At 47.4% G+C, this 22343-nt stretch overlaps 1 protein-coding gene across 8 annotated transcripts in view; it reads right to left on the reverse strand.

Annotated features, from left to right (window-relative positions):
• Ehbp1 (Eps15 homology domain containing protein-binding protein 1) overlaps window positions 1-22343 on the reverse strand; it is a 533072-nt gene that overhangs the window by 374284 nt on the left and 136445 nt on the right. For all 8 annotated transcript variants that reach the window (XM_071671877.1, XM_071671876.1, XM_071671880.1 and 5 more), the window contains exon 5: window positions 4671-4768. In XM_071671877.1, the coding sequence (XP_071527978.1) occupies window positions 4671-4768 (98 nt within the window). The remainder of the gene's footprint in view (window positions 1-4670; window positions 4769-22343) is intronic.

Raw genomic sequence — 22343 nt, forward strand, 5'->3', positions numbered from 1 at the left:
TAATGAAAGGGTAAGAGAGATGTGTGGTAATAAAAAGAGTGTGGTTGACACGGTAGAAGAGGGTGTTTTGAAATGGTTTGGTCACATGGAGAGAATGAGTGAGGAAAGATTGAAAAAGAGGATATATGTGTCACAGGCGGAGGGAACGAGAAGTGGGAGACCAAATTGGAGGTGGAAAGATGGAGTGAAAAAAATTTTGAGTGATCGGGGCCTGAACATGCATGAAGGTGAAAGGCGTGCAAGGAATAGAGTGAACTGGAACGATGTGGTATACCGGAGTTGACGTGCTGTCAATGAATTGAACCAGGGCATGTGAAGCGTCTGGGGTAAACCATGGAAAGTTTTGTGGGGCCTGGATGTGGAAAGGGAGCTGTGGTTTCGGTGCATTATACATGCCAGCTAAAGACTGAGTGTGAACGAATGTGGCCTTTGTTGTCTTTTCCTAGCGCTACCTCGCGCACATGCGGGGGGGGAGGGGGTTGTCATTTCATGTGTGGTGGGGTGGCGACGAGAATGAATAAGGGCAGACAGTATGAATTATGTACATGTGTATATATGTGTGTATATATATGTATACGTTGAGATGTATAGGTATGTGTATGTGCATGTGTGGACGTGTATGTATATACATGTGTATGTGGGTGGGTTGGGCGATTCTTTCGTCTGTTTCCTTGCGCTACCTCACTAACGCGGGAAACAGCGACAAAGTATAATAAATAAATAAAATATTTATATATGGCACAGTGAAAACTCTGACAGATGGTAACAATTCATAAACACACACACACACACACACACACACACACACACACACACACACACACACACACACACAATCATACATATACAGCAAATGTAAATCAAAAACCAACATGAGAGCTAAAGCTGTTATCAATACCAGTAGTATTTAGTTACAATACACCTATATTACAATTTAGTCAACAAAAATCAGTACTATATCAACAATGTCGAACTGACCAATGATTCAATTTGGTGTTTAAATGAAGTTATCCCTTATGAACTTCTAAATTTGTTTATGAACACAGCTAAAAATATATTTTCAACAAAAACAGTTCTTGGGTACAAGATGATTTTCATTTCAGTATGCATTATCAAATCGGAATAAAATGATCAAACCTCTCCATGTACGTCGTGGAAATCATCTATCTTTAATTGAGAAACCTTAAGTATCAATTGTTAAAAGGAAAAAAAAAAAATCTGGAGTGATATGTTGAGGAATACAAGCACAGCAGCAGTGGAACCCCTGACTGACCACTTGATCCTGTATCATGTTGGTTGCCTGTATCATGTTGGTTGCCTGTATCATGTTGGTTGCCTGTATCATGTTGGTTGCCTGTATCATGCTGGTTGCCTGTATCATGTTGGTTGCCTGTATCATGTTGGTTGCCTGTATCATGTTGGTTGCCTGTATCATGTTGGTTGCCTGTATCATGTTGGTTGTCTGTATCATGTTGGTTGCCTGTATCATGTTGGTTGCCTGTATCATGTTGGTTGCCTGTATCATGTTGGTTGCCTGTATCATGTTGGTTGCCTGCATCATGTTGGTTGCCTGTATCATGTTGGTTGCCTGTATCATGTTGGTTGCCTGTATCATGTTGGTTGCCTGTATCATGTTGGTTGCCTGCATCATGTTGGTTGCCTGTATCATGTTGGTTGCCTGTATCATGTTGGTTGCCTGCATCATGTTGGTTGCCTGCATCATGTTGGTTGCCTGTATCATGTTGGTTGCCTGTATCATGTTGGTTGCCTGCATCATGTTGGTTGCCTGTATCATGTTGGTTGCCTGTATCATGTTGGTTGCCTGTATCATGTTGGTTGCCTGCATCATGTTGGTTGCCTGTATCATGTTGGTTGCCTGCATCATGTTGGTTGCCTGTATCATGTTGGTTGCCTGCATCATGTTGGTTGCCTGTATCATGTTGGTTCCCTGCATCATGTTGGTTGCCTGTAACATGTTGGTTGCCTGTATCATGTTGGTTGCCTGCATCATGTTGGTTGCCTGTATCATGTTGGTTGCCTGTATCATGTTGGTTGCCTGTATCATGTTGGTTGCCTGTATCATGTTCGTAGCCCGTATCTAACACCCGACAAAGCATCATGTGGCATGCTTTACATCTAGTCAGTCAGAGTATCAATAGGTGTGTGTGTGTGTGGGGGGGGGGGGGTGAGTCTTCAAAACAGGTAGGGTGTAGCCCTAGGAAGCAATAACCACCCATTCTAAGGGCGGGGAGGGAGGACACAACAGTATGGTTCTAAGGGCGGGGAGACACAGCAGTATGGGTGTTGATGTCATGACGGCTCCTGCTGCTGCTGCTGCTGTTGAAACAGTGTTCTTCCTCAAGATTTCCATTGAGGGGAAAAAAAAAACAACACAGCAATAACTGGGTGAGCTGCTCAGTTTTTCTCCCACTGAGAGACAACTTATCCATTTGCAATTATCTAAACTTTCTCTCCTTTTTTGTGTCTTATACCAACACTGAAAAAAAAAACGGGGGCTTCAGGAAAACCCAGACATAACAGGAAATGTACATGAGTGTGAGGAGGACCATTCTAGCCACGGGTGACTTCTAATTCCAGTCATGGGACCTGCTGCTCGCGTTTAGTACACGGGACATACACAAACATACACGAAAACAATGTGAAAAATTACCCTCTCATGAACCACTCTTCCTCGCGAATGCCTATCATCAACACAGGAGGGTACAACAAGACACGCACTCTAACACATGAATACATACTGAAAAATGTACACTACACATGGCCTAAGGTATAATACATGCACATACTGCAACAGAAACAAGGAGCCCTTCTCATACTGCATCATTACCCGTACAGTGCGTCTATCTAAGAACACTATAAGCAAACAGTACCTCCTCTGCTACAACATCTTATGGTCAAACAATGATTAAAATTCCTCAAGTCAACATGTTACATCTTACAGCAAAGTCAAGTGAGCAGTAATGAAAAAAAAAAAACATGTTCTATGTTACTAAAACACAGTATCCGTTCCCTCCTGCCAACCCCATCACACACAGTTACACTCATCACTCCCTCACCATCACCCTTGAACAACCCACACGTCCTCCCTCGTTATCACCCTCACCTGCTGCTTCCAACAACACATTAGACTCGATCCACCACACAGCCCTCGAGAAGGCATTCACCACCACTACTCATGGGAGCATCTTTTGCAATCACCGTCCGGTAGCGTTCCTCCAACCCATCCTTATCCCACTACCACCATTCTCAAGTCTCTGATATCATCTATCACCATTACCCTTATCACAAGCCATTTACCAACACTCCTCTGAGTCTTATGATCCCACTCCAAAAAAAATGTCATTATCATCTACACAAAAATCCATTACTCCAAATATATCCCTCTCAATGACTTCAAAAACATCCTCCTCCTCCAACAACACCCATCATCATCAGCCTCCAACAATACACTTCACCATCCTGATCCTCCCACAAAACATCCCTCACCATCACGCATTAACAATGCCCCCCAACACTCACTATCACCCCAACAACACTCACCATCACCCACCCAACACTCACCATCACCCACCCAACACTCACCATCACCCATCCAACACTCACCATCACCCATCCAACACTCACCATCACCCACCCAACACTCACCATCACCCACCCAACACTCACCATCACCCATCCAACACTCACCATCACCCATCCAACACTCACCATCACCCATCCAACACTCACCATCAGCCACTCAACACTCACCATCACCCATCCAACACTCACCATCACCCACTAAACACTCACCATCACCCACCCAACACTCACCATCACCCACCCAACACTCACCATCACCCACTCAACACTCACCATCACCCACCCAACACTCACCATCACCCACCCAACACTCACCATCACCCACTCAACACTCACCATCACCCACCCAACACTCACCATCACCCATCCAACACTCACCATCACCCATCCAACACTCACCATCACCCATCCAACACTCACCATCACCCATCCAACACTCACCATCACCCACTCAACACTCACCATCACCCATCCAACACTCACCATCACCCACCCAACACTCACCATCACCCATCCAACACTCACCATCACCCACCCAACACTCACCATCACCCACTCAACACTCACCATCACCCACCCAACACTCACCATCACCCACTCAACACTCACCATCACCCACCCAACACTCACCATCACCCATCCAACACTCACCATCACCCACCCAACACTCACCATCACCCACTCAACACTCACCATCACCCACCCAACACTCACCATCACCCATCCAACACTCACCATCACCCACCCAACACTCACCATCACCCATCCAACACTCACCATCACCCACTCAACACTCACCATCACCCACCCAACACTCACAATCACCCACCCAACACTCACCATCACCCATCCAACACTCACCATCACCCACTCAACACTCACCATCACCCATCCAACACTCACCATCACCCACCCAACACTCACCATCACCCACCAACACTCACCATCACCCCCTTCCCCTTCCCTCACACCCGTCATAGTCATATTCCCACCATCCGTCACTCCCCTCCCAGCAACCTAAGGGAAATCGTCGTGGAGGAGTGGAGTGGGGGACGACGACGACTCACCTTCGTTGTCGTCCTCGTCGTCGAAGTCCTCCAACGGTGCGATGTCGTTCGGGGTGTTCATGGACATGAGCGACGCCATACTCTGCATGTCCTCGTCTCTGCAACAGACCGAAAAAAAAGCGTAACCCGTCAAAACCAGTGGGTGGAAAGTACCCGGCTCGTAATAACAACCTACGTGCACCGTACAGGGAAGGGAGGGCTACACAGGTGGGGCGGGGAGAGGAGGAGGAGGAGGAGGAGGAGGAGGAGGAGGAGGAGGAGGAGGAGGAGGAGGAGGGAGGGAGGGGAGAAATGGATCTCTTGAACCTCCTCCGTTGTCAGGAGGGAGGCGGGGGGGATGGATCTCTTGAACCTCCTCCGTTGTCACACAAAACTTTTCTAAAAACTTCTACGAACCCTAAAATACCTTGAACGACCACAGCTAAAAAAAAAAAAAAAGACCTATTGGGAGTGTGGTTCCTTCCCTCTGCTTCGACCGAGGGAGGCAAAGGCACGCCATTATATCAAGGTTACCATCCCAAACGCCTGCCGGAGCCAGAGTGACGTATGACGTCCTGAGAGACGTCTGACATATACGGTGACGTCTGACGTATACGGTGACGTCTGACGTACTGAGAGACGTCTAACGTATACGGTGACGTCTGACGTATACGGTGACGTCTGACGTATAAGGTGAAGTCTGACGTGGGGCCCTGAGCGCGAAACGCGACGCAGCCACACATTACCACTGTGTGGCCGATGGTAACCCCACGGTGGTCTGTTGTTAGAAAAGGTGATGCCCAAGTACTGAAGAGGTAGCAGTGGTCATACTCAAGGGGTTGAAGCTGTCGGATTCAAGGGGGTTGAAAAGTCGTCGACCTGAGAGGGGTTACGCAGTCACACTCTGGATGCTGTCGTTCTCAAAAGGGGAGGTCAAGTTGACGCACGTAGGATAGGAAGTCAAGTCGTTGTCGTCTACATCACGGGGGTCAAGTCGTCCTACTCAAGAGACGAACAAGTCGCCTCACTCAAGGCGTTGCGCCGGCCACGCTCATGACGGCGTCATTCTCGAGATGTTACGTCGTCGCATTCGAGAGCCTACGTGAACATCGCACTCAAGAGCCAACGTCGTCGCACTCAAGAGCCTACGTCGTCGCACTCAAGAGCCTGCGTCGTCGCACTCAAGAGCCTACGTCGTCGCACTCAAAAGCCTACGTCAACATTGTACTCAAGAGTCTACGTCGTCGCACTCAAGAGCTTACGTCACCATCGCACTCAAGAGCCTACGTCGTCGCACTCAAGTGCCTACGTCAACATCGCACTCAAGAGCCTACGTCGTCGCACTCAAGTGCCTAAGTCGTTACACTCCAGATCCTACTATGTCGTCGCACTCAAGAGCCGAAGTCGTCGTCGTACTCGAGACGATCAAGGAGACGTAACTACGAAGTCAAAGAACACACACTTCCGACTCAAGCGAAGAAGGCGGGTTGGGGTCAGGCAGGAGGAGAACCTCCTAATCCACGAGGGAGAATATCCACATCAGGATAACCGTTCCAGACCCACCCACCCCCAACTTACCCACAACCCCAGGTGTTATAAATCCACAACTCCCAAACAGCTGTCTAACTGCTGACGCTATGAAAAATAAAAAAATAAAAAAAGTTACGGTAAAGTTTCAGATCGAGAATGCGCACTAGCGGCCAAATGCGTTCGCTGACACCTGCCACCCGACGCTGCCACAGTCCTCTACTTTCAATCCTGTATTCGGCTCGAGACCTGTAACACAGGTTTTGCTCACATCTCTTCTCTTATCACACACACACACCACACCTCTCTCACTGAAGCTATTTAACTAAGTCCACAGTTGGCGCAACGCGGAGGAATTATGAGAATTATTTTTCCCCCAAGGAGATCAAATACACATCCATACCCCCTCCACTCCATTCCCCCACCCCTTCCCTGAAGGGCGAGAGAAGGCTCTTGCCCCTGTGACGTATGGGATGGGATGACGCAGGATGGGAGATCGGAGATGGGACGCGGCCCTCAGTGATCCAGGGGAAAGGCGACGGAGGGAGGGTACAACTGCCTATCAAATGACATTTACGTTGTCATTTTCGAGCAACACCTTTAACACCCCACCCCCCCTCCCCCACCCCGCGCACACACACACACACACACACACACACACACACACACACACACACACACACATACACACCCTCCCCCTTGAGCTGGGAGGTAAAAAGACCCTTGGGCACGAAGCTACTAAGGCCCAAGGGTACGACACAGGCCCTGGCCCTTTGCCCCTGGCCTTCACGAGTCAGGCCAAAGACCAGACCATCGCAGCACCAGCCGGAGGTCGTGCACCACCAAGTCGTACTCAAGGGTCGTAAGGTCAAACTCATGAGCTGAAGGACCCATCTCTGTACTGCTCTAGCCTTGCATTCATACGACTCTGGGGGGAGCCATCTTGTGATCATGTCCCGTTAGTAACAAGGTAACGGGATAGTAACTTTGACGTGAGCGTGTGCGAGGGGATATGACCCCCATCCTGATCTCTGACCTCACGAGAGAGAAAAAAAAGATAAAAACTTGACCTCTGACCTCTTGAAAGGCCCCAAGGTCAAGCATGCACTGTTCATCTTTCGTGCGACACAAGTTATTATTATCATTATTATTATTATTATTATTATTATTATTATTATTATTATTATTATCATTGTTATTATTATCATCATTATTATTATTATTATTATTATTATTATTTTTATTATTATAATTATTATTATTATTATTATTATTATTATTATGTTTTTTTTTTTTCATACTATTCGCCATTTCCCGCGATAGCGAGGTAGCGTTAAGAACAGAGGACTGGGCCTTTGAGGGAATACCCTCACCTGGCCCCCTTCTCTGTTCCTTCTTTTGGAAAATTAAAATAAAAAAATGAGAGGGGAGGATTTCCAGCCCCCCGCTCCCTTCCCTTTTAGTCGCCTTCTACGACACGCAGGGAATACGTGGGAAGTATTCTTTCTCCCCTATTATAATTATTATTATTATTATCATTATTATTATTATTATTATTATCATTTTTATTATCATCATCATCATCATTATTATCATTATTATCATTATTATTATCATTATCATTATTATCATTATCATCATCATTATCATTATTACTATTATTAAAAAACTTATCGTTTTCAAGGGACGCGGGTCGACCACCAAGGGCTTAATCATTTTCAAGACTAGAGCCAATCAGTGCTAATCCACGTGTCTGAAGCAGTAGTTCATCATTACCACCACACTGATAACAGCACGTGAGCCTATCACTTTCGAAGACAATGGCCCGTCATATTTCGTGCAAAAGGCCTATCAGTTTCGAAGACAATGGCCCTCAGAATTCATTACAAAAGGCCCATCAGTTCCAAATAAATATTTGAGCTCTTGAAGGCAGGCCTAATCATTCTAAAGACGACCTTATCATTCCACTCAGCTACAGACCTGAGTTTCGTATATGAAATATGTGTGTGTGTGTGTGTGTGTGTGTGTGTGTGTGTGTGTGTGTGTGTGTGTGTGTGTGTGTGTCGCCTTGTGACTTCTGTGGCCTCGTGGCCAGAGGCAGCACCACCCATCCACACAGCTGGGCATTCCGAGGGTGCCACAGGCCACGTGCAGCACACACAGACCACGCGCAGCACACACAGACCACGTGCAGCACACACACAAACCACGAGCAGCACACACACACACACGCCACGTGCAGCACACACACACACACACACACACACACACACACACACACACACACACACACACACACACACGCACACACACAACGTGCAGCACACACAGACCACGTGCAGCACACACACAGACCACGTGTAGCAGTCACCGGGTCAACAACAACATCACCGGCCGACAGCTTCAAATGCTCACACGCTTCTTCGGACCTTTGACCTTCACGACTTCGAACCAACGCGAAGGTCAAAGACTACGCGACCAAATTGACCATTTAAAGTGATGTACGCCAACTGTCGCCACCGTGCACGGCTTTCCCTCCTCCTTGACCCTCAAGAGCTTCCTCTCGTGACCCCCTGACCTCACCTGACCCTGAGTCAACCGAAGATAAGGTCATGCGACCAGGCGATCCGCTCCCAATAGTGACGGACGTTCTTCAACGTCCTGACCTTGAGAAAGGTCATTCATCGCTGACGTGTAAACATGTGTAAATCTATTGAGGTGTAAACATGTGTAAATCTATTGAGGTGTAAACAAGTGTAAATCTAATAAACTGTAATTTACAGTTTTACACCACTGATGCTTCGCGCCTCAGCCGCGCCAGAATCAGAAATAAAAAGGAAAATAAACAAAGATTGAACTACACATTTCAGCTTAGTTCGTTAATTGAAAAAACAAATAGGATCCTCGAAGTCAAACAATGGTACATTATTAACTAATGTTACAAATACACCAATTTGAGATGAAAAAAAAACACTTGATTTACGTTAATCTCTCTCTCTCTCTCTCTCTCTCTCTCTCTCTATATATATATATATATATATATATATATATATATATATATATATATATATATATATATATATATATATCACAGACTAAATACATGCAGGTAAAAAAAACAGAAAAGGGAAAGGTCAATACGTTGCGTCAGGCGTTTTCTTATAATTACTTACGTCTTGGGTAATGTAATTACACGACACAGCGTGACACTTTCTATTTTCTGTTTCCCTGTGGTTTTTACCTGCATATATATATATATATATATATATATATATATATATATATATATATATATATATATATATATATATAGTGTACCCCTGCTGGAAGTAACACCGTGAGTGAACAGTCACCTCAAAGAGCTTCCTACTTCAAAGGTGTCTGCATTTCCCTGCTACTGGAAGCAGCACAGCCTTGGGTTGCAAGAGTCTTCAGAGAAGAAGCTCAGGGCAACGCCAAGATACTAATGTAGAAATTGGTCCCGAGATAATTATGAATACAAATACATATGCATATATGTATGTATGTACGTCTATGTCTGTATGTATGTATGCATTAGTATCACTATTATTATTATCATTATTATCATCATTATCACTATTATTATTATTATCATTATCATTACTACTATCATTATTGACATCATTATCATGTTATTATCATCATTACTATCATTATTATCATCATTATTGATATCATTATCATCAGTTATTATCGTCATTACTATCATTATTATCACCATTATTACTTTCTTTTCTTTTTCTTTCAAACTATTCGCCATTTCCCGCGTCAGCAAGGTAGCGTTAAGAACAGAGGACTGGGCCCCTGAGGGAATATCCTCACCTGGCCTCGTTCTCTGTTCCTTCTTTTGGAAAATAAAAAAAAAAAAAAACGAGAGGGGAGGATTTCCAGCCCCCCGCTCCCTCCCCTTTTAGTCGCCTCCTACGACACGCAGGGAATACGTAGGAAGTATTCTTTCCCCTCTATCCTCAGGGATATATATATATATATATATATATATATATATATATATATATATATATATATATATATATATATATATATACTACGCTGTCACAAACAGCTTCGTTAGAAGGACCCAGAGGTCTCTCCCTGTTAGAGTTCCTCTGTACATTCTTCGTGGACTCCCGAGACACTTGGCCTCAGCTTCCAAGTCTTCTTAAACACGCAAACGCCTCTCCCCAGACAGGTCATTTTTTCCCCCCTCCCTCCGTATCCACCTCACACAACAAGAGCCTAAACTACAACATGCACAGGAAAGGCCGTGCGTGACCATCCTCTGTCCTTCTGGCTGCACGAAGGATGAGGCGACCTTAGGCAGTGGTCTTCCGTAATCGTCTCTAATCACCATCTGGACCTCATACGACAGTGCGGGAGGAAGCTACGTGCTGCTGCACCATCGCCGTCACCAGAGATCCCTCGTCCCCAGGGTTGCAGTTCGGCATCACAGCCGCATCGAGCCCATCCCGGATGGTATGGACCGCTACGGGAACAGCCCCACATCCCAGCCATTGTGGACATCATCAATAATAAGTAAACGCCCTCCCTGATATCTGTGTAAAAGAGTCTTCGTTTCCACTCCATTCCCCCTCCAGAGTCTCCGCGTGGAGACGAGGAAATGGGAAGGAAGTACGCCCAGCAAGGAAGAAAGGAAAGAACGAAATGAGGAGGGACGAAAGGGAAGTGAAGGGGTCAGTGGAAGGGGAGGGTGGAGGTGGAGGGGGTCAATGGGAGAGGAGGCTGGAGGTGGAGGGGTCAGTGGATGAGGCTGGAGATGGAGGGTCAGTGGAACGAGAGGCTGGAGATGGAGGGGGTCATTGGGGAGGCTGGAGGTAGAAGGGTCAGTGGGTGGGGAGGCTGGAGGAGGAGGAGGAGGAGGAGCAACAGATACATACACCACCAGGCTGGGCCTGCCACACCTCCTGCTGGTAATGCAGGAGAGAGCCGCTCCGGATAAACATGTCTCCTTTAGTGGGAGAGGGTTTACTGGCCCAGACTGCCTGTGTGTGTGTGTGTGTGTGTGTGTGTGTGTGTGTGTGCGGCGCGGCGGCTGCAGGGACACACACATACACACACACACACTAAAGGTAAGCTGCCCACTATGGTCGCTACAAGTAATGCACTGCCCCCTACTGTAAGGTAAGGTAAGGTCCCCTACCCACTGTGCTGACTATAAGTAATGCACTGCCCCCTACTGTAAGGTAAGGTAAGGTCCCCTACCCACTATGGTGACTACAAGTAATGCACTAACCCCCTTAGGTAAGGTAGGGTAAGGTAAGCCATCCATTACAGTGGCCATTAATAATGTACGCAGTACTGTACAGGAGGAGGCGGGGTGTGCGGTGGGAGAGAGGGGGTCAGAGGGCCACCGGCTACCTACAGGTGGGGGAGCCGTGTGTCAGGAAGCCATGTTGAGTCCCATATACTCACATGAAGCTCCGACTGTACGCATGAATATGTTGTCCTTACACACACACACACACACACACACACACACACACACACACACACACACACACACACACACACACAAATATCTCTCTCTCTCTCTCTCTCTCTCTATATATATATATATATATATATATATATAGATATAGATATAGATAGATAGATAGATAGATAGATAGATAGATAAGATAGATAGATAGATAGATAGATAGATAGATAGATAAATAACGGTAACGCCCAAATATCGAACGAGCGGCGATAGTTTACATGAGTTTACACGAGGAAGACAGACAACAGGGGACCTGATTGGCCCACCACTGTACGTTATTTTGGAGGAGGGGAGGAGGCGGGGAGGGGAGGGGAAGTTAACATGACAAGAAAAAATGTAATTCTACTAGGCAGTGGTTGTTTGTTTTTTTTTTCCCTCCTAAGTTATCATCGACTCCCCGTTACTGCTGCTGCTGCACATCAGGCCTTCTACTGTCCCCCGTTACTCACACACCAGCAGCAGACCGACTTGGGAATTATAGGGTATTTGGGGAGAGAGAGAAAAGAATAAAGGGAAACACGTCGATGCTTTTATATACATATACATATATATATATATATATATATATATATATATATATATATATATATATATATACACATAAACTGAATGAAAGTCGACTTGAATTCAAACAAAGCTGAGGCTGTCTGGGATTTTTGGTCGCGTGAAAATTGCTACAAAATTAATGGTTAGAATCAGCTGTTGTGACGCAGCGATTGCCAAATATTTACCTGAATTGCGGGTGTGAAAAAAGGGTAGGTTAATACGAACCATTTGGAATGACGCCAACTCGCCTGACCTATGACCTGACCCTCTTTGGGGTCAAGTCGTACCGTCTGTGCCGCACGTGGTGTTAAGGTTATAACTCTACTTCGTCGCACGTAAGAGTCGACCTTAAAGCAGCACACGACTGCACAAAGGTTTTTTACCAAGTGTCAACACAAAGGTGGATCCGGAAACACCAACACAAGCACGCAGGGTAGCTGTGTTGCAAGACGGAGGGGACCAACACAAGCACGCAGGGTAGCTGTGTTGCAAGACGGAGGGGACCAACACGAGCACGCAAGCAAGCAGTGATGCAAGACGGAGGGGACCAACACAAGCACGCAGGGTAGCTGTGTTGCAAGACGGAGGGGACCAACACGAGCACGCAGGCAAGCAGTGATGCAAGACGGAGGGGACCAACACAAGCACGCAGGGTAGCTGTGTTGCAAGACGGAGGGGACCAACACGAGCACGCAAGCAAGCAGTGATGCAAGACGGAGGGGACCAACACGAGCACGCAAGCAAGCAGTGATGCAAGACGGAGGGGACCAACACAGGCAGGGGTTTGTGTTGCAAGACGGAGGGGACCAACACAGGCAGGGGGGTTGTGTTGCGAGACGGAGGAGACCAACACAGGCAGGAGGTTGTGTTGCAAGACGGAGGGGACCAACACAGGCAGGGGGTTGTGTTGCGAGACGGAGTGGACCAACACAAGCAGGGGAGACCGTGTTGCGGGACGGAGGGGAACCAACACAAACAAGGGAAGTCGTGTTGCAGACTAGGGCAGGAGACTGCAGCCCCCTGGACTCTATAAAATGATCAAAAGTGAGGAAAGGGTTTCACAAAAAAAAAAAAAAAACTTTTTTTTTCATTATTTGAGAAGCATATGTGGGACAGAGGGAGGAGCAGCGGCGGCAGCCAAGGGGAAACACCACAGTGAATGAAAAATGGGTCGGCCAACCAGAGGACGCTTCCTGCATGGACAAAAGACGAGGAAAAAAGAAAAAAAAAAGTTTCATATAACTGGAACCAGATCTGGATGAGGAAAAGAATCCCCTCAACTTCCTATAAAAACAATTCATCCGCTCCCACTTTCAACTATGCCTCGCTTGCCTGGTCTTCACAACACAACGCAATCCCCCACATCCCACCTCCCACAATCTCTCACAAGCAAATATAACACGGGCGCAAACAAGACCAAAAAGTCGTACAATCAGAACAGTCACCGGCTGCCTAGCAAGTACCAAAACTCAACATCTTCACAGGATAAACAAAAGATTCTCCCAGAAACTGATCATGCACCAAAAACTCAACATCTTCACAGTATAAAGAAAGATCCTCCCAGGAACTTTCCCAGGAACTGATCATGCTTGGCACTCAATTCTATGCAACAGCACCAGACCGCCCACACCCTCCCCACCCTAACATTACAGAACTGACCAGCAACCTCCCCCCCAAAAAGTGAAAATGAAAAGCCTACTACCCCTTGCCTAACCCTTCAGTCACATCGACTTGCAATCCACCCTGACCTGACTCAAGGAAGCAGGCGGACGCTAACCTTAACCGATCTTCCAATCCAGCCGTAAGCTCGAACACCCTCCGGCCATACACCCATCAGAAACCACACTCCCCAGACCAACACGAGTCACACTCACCCATCACAACACCACAAACACCGTCTCCACATAGCCCAAGACACTTTCTTAAAAGCCCACGATACGACTACCATCAGGAAGACTCCGAACACTGACCACTCAACACCCCAGCACCTTTTTTTTTTTTTTGCACACAGACGCACACCCGACATCACAACACTTTATGACCTGTGGTCGGTCCCGACCGGTGGACGTGGCCAGCTTCCTGAGTGCTGCACGAGACTCGTAAGGAGAGGAAGGGACTCCAAGCTAGGTCAGGAAGATAAGAGAGAGAGAGAGAGAGAGAGAGAGAGAGAGAGAGAGAGAGAGAGAGAGAGAGAGAGAGAGAGAGAGAGAGAGAGAGAGAGAGAGAGAGAATGGTGAGGAGATTATAAGTCTTTCAGAAGATGGGAAGCGGGCCTTTAACAGACGACTGGAAGTGGTTAACAAAACACCCAAATCTTTCTCATTTTTCTTTTCTTTTTTTACAGATAGGCGGAATGGGACTGACAGCGAGGACGAAATAGGAAATTACGAGAGGAAGAAAAAAAAAGAAGCAAACACAAAACATTAAGACTGGAGCCCCCTGGGAAGGACCATCTGATAACCGCACGGACCGTCGAGATGAAGCGAGGCTCCAGCGACCGAAGTCGAGAAAAATTAAAAGAGAGAAAGAGAGAAAAAAAAAGAGTTGTATGGTGACGTGAACACCCACCCGCTGAGGAGGAGGAGGCGGCGCCACCCGTCCGCTGGGCTAGCTGGCTGGCTGTTGGGGGGCCCCCGTGCATCACTTAGATGGGGAAACCCTCAACCCTTCTCTCCTCCCATCACCAACACTCATCATCATGACCACCACCAGGGTGTGTGTGAGCTGCAACTCACGAATCCGTGAGTTAAATAATAAAGTCTGGTGCCCTCACTCCAGTGGTCCACCAGTCGCAGTACCACCACCTCCTCCAACACTCATCACCACCATCTCCAACACCCACCACCACCACCAGCACTCACCACCAGCAGTGGACCTGGCCCACACAGACCCCCCCACCCATGAGCCGGGGCTTGACTCCCTCATTAAAATGCTGGGAAAAAGTTGGCCAAGTTTTCCTGAGGCTGCCATGACCTACAGTGCAGGGAAGTATGAGGGAGGTATGAGAGGAGAAGTATGAGGGAGTTGGGAGGAGAGAAGTATGAGGAGACATGCGCACGGGCGGTGCCCAGTAATGAGTGTAGGGCAAGGCTTCCCCCTCAGCACTATGGGAATGAGGTGTGAGGCCCTCGCGAGGAGAAAGCACATGAGATGGCTGGCCAGGGGTTCTCCGACGGAGGTGACCCTGGGTCAGGTTAAAGACCTCATGATGAGAGAGGTCAAATAAAGGTCAGTGGAAGCGCGGCACGAGGCTCGAATGACCTCAAGACGAAAGTGACCCAGGAGGTCGGTGACACTATGTGGCCTAATGACTCCCACGACCCAGTTCAGGTCAGCATCGAGGCCAGCTGTGGCTGTGGAGAAATTTTGAACATGTTGAGCACTTCGAAGATTGGACATCGAGCTTCTCCCCCATCCGCCACCCCAGCAGTGTGGAGTGAACGCAATCGTTACCCTCACGTATGGCCAGGAGCAACATACATCTACGCCAGCCAAGACTACGGTATCATCATGGTGACACACGACGTAGCGCTACGCTGCTGTGATCGTGTGGGACACGAAAGTGTGGCACCACCGTCAGACGGCATCCCACAAGGGGAAGATTAAATGACCAGGAACCCTCGCTCTTTCCTTCACGCCTCCAGGCGTCAGTTGCGCTGTTTTGAATCATGTTGCCTCGGTACTCCATATGTACAAATGCACGCACACACACACACACACACACACACACACACACACACACACACACACACACACACACAATACATACACAAACATACATGAATGTACAAAAAATCGTAATCATATTCATACGAAGAAGCAACCAAAAGCATAGACATACACACACACATACAATATATATTCCTGACAGGCCGCTTGAAATACTGTTGAGATTCTCACTAGAAAAGGCCACAGTGCCAAGAAGAGGAAGAGGGTAAATATCGTTCCTTTCTTTAACAAAGAAGATCGGGGAAACTGTGCTGAGCTACAGACCAGATTCTCTGGCGAATAACGCCTGTAAAACACTGGGAAAGATATACAAGACAGTTTAACAAGGTCGTCTGTAAAACACTGGAAAGGGACAAACAGACAGTAAATGAATAAGGTCGCTTGTAAAACACTGAAAGAGATAAACAGACAGTAAATGAATAAGATCGCTTGTAAGACACTGGAAAAGATACACAGACAGTAGATGAATAAGGTCGCTTGTAAAACACTGGAAGAGATAAACAGACAGAAAATGAATAAGGTCGCTTGTAAGACACTGGAAAAGACACACAGACAGTAGATGAATAAGGTCGCTTGTAAAACACTGGAAGAGATAAACAGAGAAAATGAATAAGGTCGCTTGTAAAACACAGGAAGAGATAAAGAGACAGTAAATATATAACTGCTTACGTAGGATGAAACAATCGTGAGTGACAACACAGATTCGGGGAGAAGTCGGTCCTGCATATCATAGCTCTTACACTTCTAAGAGAGAGGAAGCTCCGTCCTTAGCCAGGTGTGTGTGTGTGTGTGTGTGTGTGTGTGTGTGTGTGTGTGTGTGTGTCTGTGTGTTTCTGGGATGCCACAAATAATCAGACACGGTACAATACAGTAGGATGATAAAAGACACTATACAATCTATTCTTATTCTACATTAGGACGTATCTAGAATAAGCTTCTCGAGTTTGGTCAACGCAACATAATAACAAGAGAAGGTCCAGACGGAGGCAACAAAGACGGGAACGGAATTAAAAACAACAACAACAAGAACAACAACAAAAAAGCTGACTTTAAGACATCACACTGAATCTGCCCACGACGGAAGAGAAACGAGTGAGGGGTGACTTGAGTGTAAACCAGTGTGACGAAGTCGACAGATAACACCTCTTCGAAACAGGCCAAAGACAGATCGGTCAAGAGGCCATAAGCAAGTTGACTTACTTGAGAAAGATGTTAAGAAAGTACTTTTAAAATACGAGTGCATAATTCCCCTCCGTACAGCACAAACAGGTAATTACACACACACACACACACCCACAAATACACATAAAACCTCCGTACAGCACAAACAGGTAATTACACACACACACACACACACACACACACTCACAAATACACATAAAACCTCCGTACAGCACAAACAGGTAATTACATACACACACACCCACAAATACACATAAAACCTCCGTACAGCACAAACAGGTAATTACATTCACACACACCCACAAATACACACAAAACACATACGCGAATATACATACACGCACGCACATACAACTTTGTGCACCTACACACACACTAACAAAAAATATCACAAAAAAAACAACCAACCATTCATTAAAAAATAACCTGACAGACACAAATACAAGCACATAACATAGCCACATAACCCACCAAGGTGGAGGCGGGGACAGGATGGGGGGAGAGGCAGGCAATACCCCCATGAATATAAAGCCTCATTATATCCATAATGCTCGCATGCCTCAGTGGGGCAAGCTTCATATTTAAAGAATGTCTCCGCAACCGGTTGGTAACCGGTCCCGGATTTCAGCAGATTTGGGAACCGTGAGAGGGGAGGGTGGGTGGTGGGTTTCGAGCGAGACTTCGCACACTCACGTTTAATTTAGGTTGGAGGCTTTTACTTTACCTTTTAGGGTTGTATGCCGAATTTAGGTTTTAGGTAAGGCTAGGAGGTTTTAGGTTTAGGTTCGATTTTCAGGCGTTGGTTTTAGGTTTTAGGGTTTTCGGTTTGGGTCTAGGCAAGGTGTTACGTTAGGTTACCTTTAAAAAAAAAAAAACGATGATTACCAAAAAATTATTATGCCCGACGAGCGATAAAATGACACAACACACCAACAGATCCCTCGTGAACTCGCCCCTCCCTCCCGGTTCCCGAGCAAGCAGAACTCAGGGACCGCTTACAACCGGTGCCGGACATATAAGATGAACTTATGATGAATGAAACAATACCGAATCTCTCTCTCTCTCTCTCTCTCTCTCTCTCTCTCTCTCTCTCTCTCTCTCTCTCTCTCTCTCTCTCTCACACACACACACACACACACACACACCATGAGTGTCGTGCCTGCGTGGCCTCGAATCCTGGGCGCAGCAGGTGGTCCACACCCAACCCAGGTGTTCTTCCTTCCCTCCCTACAGGCCGATAATGGGTTACCTGGTTACGGCTTCCGTGTGTGTGTGTGTGTGTGTGTGTGTGTGTGTGTGTTTGCTGGAAACGCCACCCACAACTGCTGAAAACGCCACCCACAACTACTGGAAACGCCACTCACAACTGCTGGAAACGCCACCCACAACTGCTGGAAACGCCACCCACAACTGCTGGAAACGCCACCCACAACTGCTGGAAACGCCACCCACAACTGCTGGAAACTCCACTCACAACTGCTGGAAACGCCACCCACAACTGCTGGAAACGCCACCCACAACTGCTGGAAACGCCACCCACAACTGCTGGAAACGTTCCAGAGGACTGGAACAAGAACCGTGCCAGACCTGGGTGGAATGAACTAGTAGGAATGAGAGAGAGAGAGAGAGAGAGAGAGAGAGAGAGAGAGAGAGAGAGAGAGAGAGAGAGAGAGAGAGAGAGAGATGGTGGTGTGTGTGTGTGTGTGTGTGTGTGGGGGGGGGGGGGGAAGTCATCGACCTGCCCACTTTAAAGAAGGAAGAAGGATAAGGTGGGGGTGACTTGATATCCAAATCTATAACTTCCTAATGAAACTTACGAGACGCTAACTTTGCACAGTAACTTTGCACGGTTGGAGTACAGAACAAATGGAAGGTACGGAGGGGGGGCGTGGGGAGGTGTACGGAGGGGGGCGAGGGTGCATGGGGAGGCGTACGGAGGGACGAGAGGCGGTGTACGGAGGGATGAGAGGCGGATGTAAGGGGGCGAGGGCAAGCATACCTGCACACGACAGTTGTGGACCCGTGGAACAAGCTGAGACAAGAGGAAGTCAATACAGGTAACCCAGGAGAGTTTAATAACAATATGGCAAAGCTGTAAAGACGAAAACTCTCTCTCTCTCTCTCTCTCTCTCTCTCTCTCTCTCTCTCTCTCTCTCTCTCTCTCTCTCTCTCCTCTCCAAACACACACACACACACACACACAGCTGGCACAAGTCAGGGAAGACTACCAAGTTGGCGCCACAAATCAAACTCAGCCAAACCCCCCCCTCCTCACGAGTGGTCATGACGGACCAGAATACCAACCGACCAAAACCAACCCCCAGCCACCACTGCCCGCCCTCACCTACCCACCAGCCACATCAACCACCACTACTACCCGCCACGACCCACCACCACCACCATCACTTAACCGGCTCTTGTATCGCTTGGGTGTTCTTCAATTGTCCGCTCCCGTCGTTCTCCGCCCATGCTTTTGAGGGGACCACCGTATTCTGTCGCACGGGTCCCGAGAGAGAGAGAGAGAGAGAGAGAGAGAGAGAGAGAGAGAGAGAGAGAGAGAGAGGCCGCCATCTCGGGATATGTCCGACCCCGACCGCACAGTCCCGACACAATCTTCCGACCTCAGTGTTGAGGAATCTGTCCCCATCACACACACACACACACACACACACACACACACACACACACACACACACACACACACGGCGACAATCTACTCCACCAGACTACCATAACCATCACCACGCCTACACATTCTCAGCTTCTACCACCCTTCTCCCTCACCCGTTCTCGAAGCGGACTTTGGACGACGGCGCGACACAAGCGGAAGGTGTGCTTCTGGCCTGGCGTCCCTGCTGGGTCTGCTACCTTAATGTGTTACCGGCAGCAGCCCCAGGCATGACCATGGGGTTTCGATACACACCCACTCCCGCAGGAGGGGCTCATCACAACAAAGATAACTGGTAGTACGTAGTGCTATGACCACCTCGCCGTATGTCGAACATTATCAACACCTACGTGTAATAACCATAATTATAATAATAATAATAATAATGATAATAATAATAATAATAATAATAATAATAATAATAATAATAGTAATAATAATAATAATAATAATAATAATAATAATAATAATAATAGTAACAATAACAATAATAATAATAATAATAATAATAATAATAATAATAATAATAATAATAACAATAATAATAATAATAATAAAAAGCTTAGAACACTAAACCTTTGACCATCTGATTTCTGAAATATCCTGTGGCCTCAGTGTTGGTAGGAGAGTGACTGGAACCAGTCCCTGTGGAGTACTTTCGACCAGTGCTGGTACAAGACTGACTGGTATACCACTCCCTCTGGTGTACTACTGAGAGAAGCCTGACTGATACAGATGATCCTACAAATGCAGGGAACGACCTCGACCACACGGATCACCTCAGCCAAAGTGGGGAGGGAGGGAGGAAGGAGGGAGGAAAGGAGGGAGGAAAGGAGGGAGGGAGGGATATCATGATGCTCCAGACGTGGCTGGAGGGAAGAACAGTCAAGGTAAAGCGGCGGTCAACAGGAGGCGGGGCGGTCGTGGCGCGGCCGGCGAGGGCGCCTCGTCAGGCGCCTTGCATTATAGAGAGCCGGAGTGAGCTCTCTGGCACGGCCGTAAATACTGCATACGATGCGGGAGGCTCTGGCCAGGCAGGCAGGCAGCAGGGTGTGAGGGAAGGAGGAGGAAGAGGCACACAGTGGATACAATGCCGCCCGTCTCCCTCCCCCCCTTTACACCAACCCCACCACCAACGCCATCTGACTCGAACACTCCCAAGTGACTCTCAGGGCTTTGGGGGAGGAGGAGTGCGGGAGGAGGGAGGAAGGTAGGCCACCTTGGGATTCACCAGGTCAACTCGTTCACCGCGTGATGAGCAAAGTGACACGGTAGGACACACACGCAACCTGCGTTCCAGGTGATACAAGGGATACGACTCCAATCAAAATCATTCCCCGTTTTACGCAATTTGTTTTGCAGGTAATCACGCAAGATTGAGATCGCAACGAGGTGTTTGTACGAGCACTCTCTCTCTCTCTCTCTCTCTCTCTCTCTCTCTCTCTCTCTCTCTCTCTCTCTAGGGCGCTTAACCTCCACCTCACATGACCGAAGCTGACAGCTTGCTTCTCCCGTCACCTACCGTCACACACACACACACACACACACCCCACTGCCGACGTGAACCAATCTATTACAGTGTCTATCTGAATGATATCTATCGATTTATCATCATCATCATCAAAGCTCAATTCCATGTCTTCATTTGGGGAAGGGGATGAGCCAGGGACATGCGCGCGCGCGCCCGCACACACACACACACACACACACACACACACACACACACACACACACACACACAGCCTCTGAAATCGACTCTACTCCATTACAAAACTACATCTTTTTTTCACAGTAAATCTCTACCACCACAAATCCTTCCAGCTAGGAAGTGAAGGAAGTTACTGACGTGTCAGGTGTGTGTGTGTGGGGGGGGGGGGGGGGTGAAGTAAAAACAGTCCCCATCACCGGATCAAGGGACTTAAATCATCCTTGGGAATAATACATAACACGAGAGATGGCGCGGATAAATAATGGGGGATGGTGGGTAGGAAGGGGGGAGGGGTGGGGGTGGGAAGTGGGGGGATGCTGGGGGGATGGGCTACAACCGCGGGGCGCCACTGTCTGGTATCTTTAGTGTGTGGCACTTTATGAGGGGGAGGGGGGGGGGCTCCGAATGAGGGGGGGAGGCGTCACCGTCAGAACCACAACAACTATTCTCTCTCTCTCTCTCTCTCTCTCTCTCTCTCTCTCTCTCTCTCTCTCTCTCTCTCTCTCTCTCTCTCTCTCTCTCTCATTTCATGATGAGGCTATGAATGAGGCCGGCCACTGGCTAATCCCTGACTACAGTATGTCACTGTATGACGTGGCTATATATATATATATATATATATATATATATATATATATATATATATATATATATATATATATATATATATATTCCTATGAGGGGAAAATGAAACACGAAAAGTTCCCAAGTGCACTTTCGTGTAATAATCACATCACATGAAGGCGCCACTGTGTACACCTGGATTGTCTTCCACTGGATATAAGCCACAACATTCGGAGTGGTTCAGCACCAACT

The sequence above is a fragment of the Panulirus ornatus genome, chromosome 17, assembly GCF_036320965.1.
Source record: "Panulirus ornatus isolate Po-2019 chromosome 17, ASM3632096v1, whole genome shotgun sequence".
NCBI classification, from domain to species: domain Eukaryota; kingdom Metazoa; phylum Arthropoda; class Malacostraca; order Decapoda; family Palinuridae; genus Panulirus; species Panulirus ornatus.